The 8,909-nt window shown below is 55.8% G+C and overlaps 3 protein-coding genes across 3 annotated transcripts in view; 1 reads left to right on the forward strand and 2 right to left on the reverse strand.

Moving 5' to 3' along the window:
• Positions 1-4,798, reverse strand: part of GUITHDRAFT_135591 (hypothetical protein) — a gene marked incomplete at both ends in the record, with an annotated part of 5,855 nt that extends 1,057 nt beyond the window's left edge. Inside the window, 23 exons of the mRNA XM_005836820.1 lie at positions 193-242; positions 285-347; positions 529-568; positions 616-647; positions 835-895; positions 1,047-1,128; positions 1,334-1,460; positions 1,661-1,716; positions 1,767-1,836; positions 2,034-2,102; positions 2,314-2,376; positions 2,421-2,477; positions 2,532-2,558; positions 2,766-2,820; positions 2,876-2,958; positions 3,012-3,093; positions 3,182-3,301; positions 3,399-3,746; positions 4,053-4,303; positions 4,357-4,443; positions 4,493-4,577; positions 4,627-4,694; positions 4,778-4,798. Coding sequence (XP_005836877.1) covers positions 193-242; positions 285-347; positions 529-568; positions 616-647; positions 835-895; positions 1,047-1,128; positions 1,334-1,460; positions 1,661-1,716; positions 1,767-1,836; positions 2,034-2,102; positions 2,314-2,376; positions 2,421-2,477; positions 2,532-2,558; positions 2,766-2,820; positions 2,876-2,958; positions 3,012-3,093; positions 3,182-3,301; positions 3,399-3,746; positions 4,053-4,303; positions 4,357-4,443; positions 4,493-4,577; positions 4,627-4,694; positions 4,778-4,798 — 1,997 coding nt within the window. The remainder of the gene's footprint in view (positions 1-192; positions 243-284; positions 348-528; positions 569-615; positions 648-834; positions 896-1,046; positions 1,129-1,333; positions 1,461-1,660; positions 1,717-1,766; positions 1,837-2,033; positions 2,103-2,313; positions 2,377-2,420; positions 2,478-2,531; positions 2,559-2,765; positions 2,821-2,875; positions 2,959-3,011; positions 3,094-3,181; positions 3,302-3,398; positions 3,747-4,052; positions 4,304-4,356; positions 4,444-4,492; positions 4,578-4,626; positions 4,695-4,777) is intronic.
• A 2,553-nt stretch (positions 4,799-7,351) lies between these two features.
• On the forward strand, positions 7,352-8,302 carry GUITHDRAFT_104296 (hypothetical protein; the record flags this gene model as incomplete). The annotated part of the gene is made up of 1 exon (XM_005836821.1): positions 7,352-8,302. The coding sequence occupies one exon, from the start codon at positions 7,352-7,354 to the stop codon at positions 8,300-8,302; it is 951 nt and encodes a 316-aa protein (XP_005836878.1).
• A 98-nt stretch (positions 8,303-8,400) lies between these two features.
• Positions 8,401-8,909, reverse strand: part of GUITHDRAFT_104297 (hypothetical protein) — a gene marked incomplete at both ends in the record, with an annotated part of 2,510 nt that continues 2,001 nt past the window's right edge. The window contains 3 exons of the mRNA XM_005836822.1: positions 8,401-8,451; positions 8,623-8,697; positions 8,747-8,785. Coding sequence (XP_005836879.1) covers positions 8,401-8,451; positions 8,623-8,697; positions 8,747-8,785 — 165 coding nt within the window. The remainder of the gene's footprint in view (positions 8,452-8,622; positions 8,698-8,746; positions 8,786-8,909) is intronic.

Genomic DNA, 8,909 nt, shown 5'->3' on the forward strand with positions numbered 1-8,909 from the left:
GGGGAAAGACGAAACAAGGAAAGAATGAACAGACAGCACACAGAATCACGATCAGACTCGACCCACCACTAAACCGCACTCATCATCATCGTCATCATCATCATCGTCATCATCATCATCATCATCATCATCATCATCATCATCATCGTCATCATCATCATCGTCATCGTCATCGTGGTCATCACCAGGTACAAGTCAGTTGTCACTCCAAGCTCTTGGAAGGTCTCGAAGAGGTCAGGGAGCTGTAAAGACGTCAGACGTCGCTTCCTCCCCTCCTGCCTCACCAGTCGCTCGAAGAAATGCTCGAAGACGCTGAAGCGAATGCGAATCTGAAGGTAAACAGTCGCCTATCAGTCGGCTGGCAGGAACGATACGCAGAGGAGGAGAGGAGGCCACAAGGGAGCAGGAGGAGGAGGAGGAGGAGGAGGAGATGAGAACGAGGAATGCAGGGAGATACAAGGGGGGAGAGGAGGAGAGGAGAGAGGAAAGGGATGTGGTTCAGGGTCAGGCATGGCGGCTTCCTCTTACCTGCAGCATGTCCATGGCGAAGAAGGAGAGGAAGTAATGACTGCCGAGACGTCAGGACATGTCGGAGCTGCTGGGGTCACTGTCGACCTGTGGAGGAGGTTGGTGAGAGCGACGAACGCCTGCGAGAGGAGAAGCGAGTCAGACGATAGCGAAGAGAAGAAGAACGGAAGGGAACAAACAATGAAGATGGTGAGAACGGTTGAGGAGGAGGAAGTAGTCCACGAGGAAGGAGCAGGAGCAGGAGCAGGAGCAGGAGGATGAGATGAGAGGGCAGAAGAGGAGGAGGCAAGTTGATGAGACGGTCACCTGGTAGGTGTCCATCGTGAGGAGGAGCATCGCAGCGAGGTAGCTCATCCCTTGCACATAACTGGAGAGAACATGAGAAAGTTTCAACCCCCTCCTTTCCCCCTCAAGCCCTGCTCCCGCTCCCGCTCCTGCTCCTGCTCCCGCTCCTGCTCCTGCTCCTGCTCCTTCCCCTTCCCCTGCTCCTGCCCCCCCCTCTATCTTCGTTGCCTCACCCAACATCTGGCCTGTAGAAGATGTACGCCTCCAGCACGTCCCTCAGCTGAGCCTCTAGCGGCCCCCCTTGATGGAAAAATCCTGCCAGCATACAGTGAGCTCTTCGTCGTCCTCGTCCTCGTCCTCGTCTTCTGCCACCTCCTCCCTCCACTCCCTCTCCCTCTCCCTCTCCCTCTCCCCTCCCTCCTCTCAGCAACAGGACGACGCCAAGCACCGAGTTCTCTGAAGGTGCGCGGAAGATCCTTGTCCAACACCTGAGGAGGAGGGGGATGTCAGGAACCACTACCTCCTTCGTCAGGCCCCCCAGCCCTCCAACCAAAACTCCTCTCCCCCCATGAATCTTCTTCTTCCTCATAGCTAATTTCTCTACCGCTGCCTCCATCTCCTCTTCTCAACTTCCAGAAAGACTTGTCCTTTTTTCTTTTCATCTTATCCTCACCCTCAACCTCATGGTCCTGCTCCTGCTTCCTGCTGCTGCTGCTGCTGCTTCCTGCTGCTGCTGCTGCTGCTTCCTGCTGCTGCTGCTGCTCCTCCTCCTCCTCCTCCTCCTCCTCCTCCTCCTCCTCCTCCTCCTCGAGTACACGCCCCCAACCGCAACTCGCACTCCCCTCACCTTTAGACTTGACTCGGACCCCAGCAGCGCGTGCTGGTTGTTGGGGTCGTTCATCGCTGAGCAGCAGCAGCGTCAGCCCGCCAGGACCCCTCTTCCCCCTCCCTACCGATCTCAAGACTCTTCTCAAGATCCCGTCGAGCTCTCTGCGCATGGCTCCTGAAGATGTCGTACAGCTCCTGTCGGGTCCAGCTCAGTCCCAGCAGATGGAAGGCGAGAAGGTAAGGGTGACGGCAGCAGAGGAAAGGGAGGAGGACGAGGAACGGAGAGGGAGCAGCAGGACAGAGATGGTACGGGGGTAGGGGCGATGCGACTCCAGGAGGAGGGGGAGGAGGAGTAGGCAGAGGGAGGAGTTGGAGGAAGGAGGAATTTTCACCTTAGTGATCTGCAGCTGATTTCCGATGCACTTTCTCCAGACTTCAACTCGGAGATTCGTGGGGACTCCCTAGCAGCAAGTGAGACGCTAGGGAAGGCAGAGATGACGATGAGGAGGAGCTGAGACAGGACGAGCAGGCAAGGGACGAGGCAAGCAAGGAGCAGAGCGGAGGGGTAGGCGATAGGCAAGGAACGAGGGGTGGACGAGCTTCGAGGAAGATCGGCGAGGGGAGCGATGTAAATGTGGAAAGGATCAGCGGATCGTGCGGAGCCTGACTCACCAGCCAGCAAAGGGCTCGACACTGCTTGGTTTCCCGCATCTTCTCGAAGTTGGGCAGGATGTCCTGCTGGGGTGTCAGGTGGGGTGGCGACCCAGCAGGGGCCTGACCTGCATCCACTGCCTCCTCCTCTCAGTCATGCTGAAGTCTTTCTCCAGGCACTTCTCCTGGTAACGTACACATGAGTTCCCTTGCTCACCCTCGGCATGCCAGGGCGTTACCTGCCTCCTCCGCTCCCTCTGCTCAGCCTGCCAAACACCAAGACGCCATGTCCAGGGTCAGAATGATTGAACCCCCGCAAACTTCATATCTCCTTGACTCCCCTCCGCCCTCCCTGCTCTTTCCCCATCTCTGCTCTTGCCCTGCCCGCCACTTCCCTCCCTGCTCAGATCCTCTCGCCTCCACTCTTCCATTCCCTGCCTTCCCCTCCCCCCCTCATGCTGAGATTCGATCACCTTAGCCGTCTCAACGATCTTGCTCAGCTCAGAGAACCAGAACTCCCTCTCCTCGCTGCGTGCGGCAGAACCGTGTCAGACGGGGAAGACTGAGCCGAGCAGGCGTCCACCTGTTGGGGGCCTCCAGCAAGAGGGAGCGATGGGTAGTGACGATGTAGATGCTCAGTTCATTGTCCACCCCGTAATGATGAGGCTGAGGCGAGAGTGAGGGGAAGGAAGCAGACAAGAGGAGAGGATTGTTGTTACCGCAGTGCGCGAAATCGAGATGATCTCTCCCACCACGATGAATCCGGGCTGCCTAGTGCTTGGAGAAGCGTTTCCTCCAGTTCTGCAAGGAACCTCCATTCACTCCGACGCTTTAACGCATGCTCTTCGACATCTCCACCACAGCTCCTCCCCAAAGGACAATCACTCACAAAATGTTGGAAGTCAGGACTGATTTCGAGCTCGGGTCTTGCCACATGATCTTGTTGTCCCCAGACAACCATACGATTCTGTCTGACTTTTGCTTCACTCCAACCATTCCTTTCTTGTAACTGTAACATCGTCACTCCTCCACTACCACCATCACCACCTCTTCCTCTCACACATCCTCCTTGTCCCCTTCCTCCTCTTTTCACAACAATCCATCACCTGTACTTCGAAAACACAGCCCCACGATTCAGAACAAGCCTGTTTGCCATGTCGGGGGTGATGACCTTGATAACTCCCGTCAGCTCAACCGCCGCATCTTCCACCACGAAACTCACCTGGACATGCTCCCAGTCTCCGTTCGGTCCTGTACCGCAAAATCTGGGAGCTGACTTGATGCTGGCAGCTCCTGTCGTATCTCTATCTCCCCGTGGCGCCTTGCTTGCTGCCTCGTCAGCATCTGAAGAAGGCCTCGCTGCAGACTGCTCCACTGCCGCCTCGTCCTGCTCTTCAACCTCCATGCTGGACAAGCTATCGTGGCAATGGGACAAGCTCAGGGAGTTTTCGGCCCTGGAGACAGACATAGATCTCCGGAAGCATCCCGTACGAGGAGGAGGAAGTGGCGGCAGGTCAGGGCTTTGCTCTCTGTGAGGAGAAGTCAAGACCGTCATTGAGTGATAGACGAGTCACAACAGCGAGAGGAACCGGGCTGGTGAGGGCAAGATTGCAACAAAGAGAACAAACAAAGAAATGGGAGCTCGGAGGAAGAGGAGGAGAGAGATATGATGAGGAAGTTCGGAAGGTAGCAGGAAGGATGCAGGAAGCGGAAGGCAAAAAAAGGCAGGGTAATGGTCGCTGCGAGCGCGGGTCACATACCCGTTCTTCTTGGATACTTTCTTCAAGCTTCCCGTAGCAGTGAACTCACTGTCGTCAGGCGCTTCCTCCCAGTGTGGCGATGTGACTCTGAACTCGGCGCTCGGCTCCATCTTGATGTAAGAGCACGGCACCTGCTCGGGCCAACCGTCAACCCCGGCCTGCTGCTCCCGCCCAGCTCCGACGCTCACCATTCCTTTCGCGCCATGGTCCGTCCGCGCAAGGCACCATCCATCCTCGTGCACCTCCAACACCTGAGCCCGAGACGTCACAGGGGTGAAGGTACGCGGAGCGAGCGATAGTCCACCTCAAGGAGCTGACCCTCGGCAAACGCAAGCTCGCAGACCGAGTCAGAGTCATACCCGAAAATAGCTCGAGCTGGTCCAGGAACGAGCTGCACCCAACAGTCACGTCTATCCCGAATCGAGAATCATCGAAACTACAGCATCTCCGCTGGCATCTCCGCCATTTCTCCGCGTTCCCGCATCCTTGTCGTCGTGGCTGTCGCTGTACCTTGCCTTGGGGACTCTGAAGACAAAGTGAGAGGCCGAGCCATCCTCTCATGCTGTTCGTCTACCTCGTAGAATCAACGTCTTCCACGTCATCGTCCTTGGTTGACGAAGGCTCTGGGCCATTCGTTGATGTCTGCTCAACATAGCAATGGTCATATTACTCGTGTGACTATGACAGGAATCGGCACAACACTGCCGTTGATGATCATTTCTTACCTCAGGCGATGATTCCGGCATGTTTTGTTAGCGGGCAGGTTCTCACTTCATCGTATCTAGGCAAACCACTGAATGTGAGAATGGTGTTCCGTCGTGAAAATCCTTCGTAAGAAAGATCGTTGTATCTCTTCTTGTGTGTAAAACCCCCAAAGCATGCTCGAGCATAGATGGTAGTGTGCAGTTAGACATGTTATGTCTAGGAAAAATCTCATGATTACAACTCGTTACCCATGAGATCCTCACATAGTAACATTGAACACCTTGCACATACCACTGTGATGACTACTCTCAAAGGAGCCCTCCCGTCTCTGCAACTCGCTGCTGTACACGTATGCTCCTCGTCCTCGTCGTGATCCTCGAGAGACTCGCACTGCCCTCCTCTTCCTCCTCAACCTTGAACTCCTCCTCCTACCTCCCATGTACCTTCCCCTCCAACTAGCCCACCACCAGCTCTTGCCATGCCCTCCCCGGGGGAATGTGCCTTCTGAGGTGAGCTTCTCCCAGATGCATACGGTAGTAAACAAAAGGGGGGTGGGGTTGTGAGAAAAGGTGGGTGGGGTGAGCTGGGAATGAAGGGGTGGTTTCGGCCTGACTTGAGATTGCAAATGGTAGGGTACTAGATTTCTTCCAAGAGGGTGGTAGGGGGTTCAGTACCTGCATCTAATAGAGGTAGAGCTAGGAGATTTGGGGGGTAGGGCTAGGAGATTGGGGGGGTAGGAGGGGTTCATATGTAAGTGGGGTGTGATTGAGGACCGGTGGTCATTTATGAACTCTAAAGAGGCTGGAGGAATCTAATGATAGGTTGGTGGATAGGGAGGGGTCATTTTTAGTATAATTGATTCATGAAAATGGCGGTAGGTCATACATCGGAGGGGTGATTTCATGTAGAGGTGGGATACCACCCACTGTTAGCCCATCCCTGTCAAAAGACTTCTGTACCTGGGGTAGGGGTAGTGGCTGCCCGGCACCAGCGGCTCGAGTCGGGAGTCGGCCCCGCTGATATTAACGACTTCAACTTGCGGCCGGGCCTGCAAAGCGGGCGGCGGAGGCTCCGGGCCCGGCCAGACTCTTCAAGTCTCAGTTAACCAGGCTTAGCCTTCAAGCCCGGACGCCGACCACGACGGTGCTGTCCAATCGGACGCCCCTGCCCACTCGCCCGCCGGGGAGTCGGACGGTCAGGCGAACCGGGGCCGTGGCCGGGGTCACTGGTACGGTCACCCGGCTGACCGGTGCCGGACCGCCCGCGCAGTGAGCGGGGGCGGGCCACTGACCGTACGTGGCGGCCCGGCCAAGCCCTGCCCGGGCCGTACGCCGGTCTCGCCCCCCCGGCCGGGCGGGGCCGGGCCCCGCCGGGCCCTCGGATGAGATCGGTTCCCGAGCCGGGCCCCACAACGGGCTGAGTGGCGGGGTACTGCGGCTCTGAGGGATAGGGGTCCTTGAATGGGATTTAAAGGGGGTGGGGGAGGGTCTGCCTCCACGTCGGCATGGCCGGTTGTGCGACATTTCACCGGTGGTTTAGCGCAGGGATCAGGGGGTGGGGTGAGGATACAGATGACGGGTAGTTCCATGACTTCAGGACGGTAGCCTAATTTCTTAGGTAGTCCTCACATTCCTAAGACGTGGGCGTAGGAAGTCCTACACCGCTAGGACCCAGGGTTTGAAAGATGTACCGTTTCTTGTCAATGAGGGGTTATGGGGTCCTGGAAGGTATGGAACTGGGGGGTGGGTATTCAGATTGGATCGGATTTGATGGATTTAATGGGTACTTTTTGGGTGAAAAGGGTGGGTCCATGTTTCAGGACGGTGGGAATGATTGCAAAGGAAACGTGGATGGGGTAGGGGTCATGGATTTTACCCAATGGGGTGGGGTGGGTTCAGAGGAGCTGCCAATGGTCTGGGTGGCACTTGAAGTCGGGCTTACGCCATGGCAGGTGAGAAGAAAATGACGAACAGGCCATGATGAAAACATGCGTGAGAAGAAGAGATGTCATGATAATGAGAAGATGATTCGGAGTTGATTTGATGATAGTGATCTTAGAGAGAAGGAGAAATGCAGCAAACCAACAAAGGCGGTCAAGGGATCACAGACGAGGAGGGCGATTTGCGGCTTAGGAATGCTTAATTCTCCTCAAACAAGTATCGACACCAATGAGTCAAGGAGAATTCAGTTTGCTCCCTGTTCCACTGGGGAGCAAACTACTCAATCTTTCCTGTGTTCGGGTAAAGTAGCTGTCTGGTATGAACACGATTGATCGTCCTCGGGTGAAGCGTGTGCATCTGTCTTTTTGATCTATGTGTTGAGAGAGAAGGATGTAGAATTATGTCTTTCCGTGTTTGGAGCAATAGCGTGACTAGAAGAAGCGGTAGAAGAAAGTGTTGTAAGGTTACAACCACTCGTTGGAAAACATTCGTTGCTTCTCTTTCAACAAAAGAAAAGTTGAGATATCTTTCACAAAATCTTAGCGCTCTTTGTTAGAAACAAGAGTTGGCGACAAGTATAGCACATGTTTAGGGACGGAGGAGGAGGAGGAGGAAGGAGAGAAGCAAGCGAGCAGGCTCATCGGTTCGCAGGTTATGGATGAGAACAAGGATGGTGTCGTGAGTGATGCTGAGATCGCCAAGTTTCAAGACTCCGTCGTCAAGTCCCTGGAGAAGATTTTTGTGCAGGGAGAGTTCAAGTGCATCAGCGACTCCAGGGTTGCATGCACGGCCGAGGATATCAAGCTCTACTTCAGGCTGACTCCCAAGACCAAGGGAGGCGGCCAGCCGGAGAACGAGGAGGAGGCGTCCAAGATCATCGACTTCTGGATCAGCTCCTTGTACAAGGAGCTCTCCTCCCCCTTCTCCGACTTCAGGCAGGATCAGTTCACCAAGAGGGCCATCTCATGCTACGTGATGCCCGAGTGTGACAAGGCAGAGTGCAAGAGAGTGAGGGACCTCATGAAAGCTAGGGACAGCGCGATCTGGGAGGCCGACAAGGACATGGTCGACAGCATGCAGGCCGCCAAGAAGGCTCTTTCGGCCAGAATGAAGGCAAACAAGGCAGACTCGGCCGTGCTCAAGAGCTCTGTGGCGTTCAAGCTCGCCGAGGCCAAGTACGACAGTCTGAGGACTTTGAACAGAAGCTCCAGCGAGTTGGAGGCTGAGTACAAGGCGAGGCAGCAGGAGCACGAGAAGGTGGTTGACCAGGCGAACAAGGTCGCCACCTTCGCCAAGGAACTGATGACGAGCGCCGAGAACAGCCGCAGCCGCGCGGTGGTCAGCTCTTATCAGGCCACCATGACGTGCAGGAACTTCAACAACCTCTGCTACTCCGCCATGTCTGCCTGCGCTGAGTGCGGGTGGAACAAGGAGGTCAAGGCTGCCAACAAGACCCTCTACCGTTACGTTTGCCCGGACAAGACGCCCGGCAGTGAGGTCGGCCCCTTCACCGGAAACTTCTACGACGCGGACAGGCAGACCTACTTGACCTCTGACTTCGAGTCTCCTTCCTCCCTCGCCAAGACTATCGTAGGATCCTCGTGAAAGGAGCTGGGAGGGAGCTAAGCTGAGCTGGCCTTGTGCTGAGCATTCATTAAGAAGTACATTTACATGAATCCTTCGAGAAAAGGACGGTTAAGCTGTCACACTAGAGTTCGGTCGTACTCCATGGTAGCGGACCGGCCGAGCGTGTCCTGCGGGGGATGTGAATGTTAGGGGAAGGGAAAGACGGGACAGTGGAACTGGGAGAGGGGGAGCAGGTTGGAGGAAAGGAGGAGTGGATAGGCAGGCATGGAAGGATTGTGAGCATGGAGGAGGACGAGGAGGAGCAGGAGGGGATGGCGGATGGAGGTGAGCGCTGGTACCTCGTATGTCGTCGTGTGGTAAGGGTAGTCGGACATGCCGATCGTGATGCTGGATCCGAAGGGATCCAACGTGGGCTGGGGAGGAAGGAAGTCAGAAGTCAAAGTTATCATTGAGGCTCCTGACCTTGGCTGGTTTCATAGTCGACTTCTCACTGGTGAAGTCCTGCAGACAAATGAAGGACAGAGAGGGAGAGGGAGAGGGAGAGGGAGAGGGAGAGGGAGAGGGAGAGAGAGAGGGAGAGGGAGAGGGAGAGGGAGAGGGAGAGGGAGAGGGAGAGGGAGAGAGG

Source organism: Guillardia theta, assembly GCF_000315625.1.
Source record: "Guillardia theta CCMP2712 unplaced genomic scaffold GUITHscaffold_16, whole genome shotgun sequence".
NCBI classification, from domain to species: Eukaryota; class Cryptophyceae; order Pyrenomonadales; family Geminigeraceae; genus Guillardia; species Guillardia theta.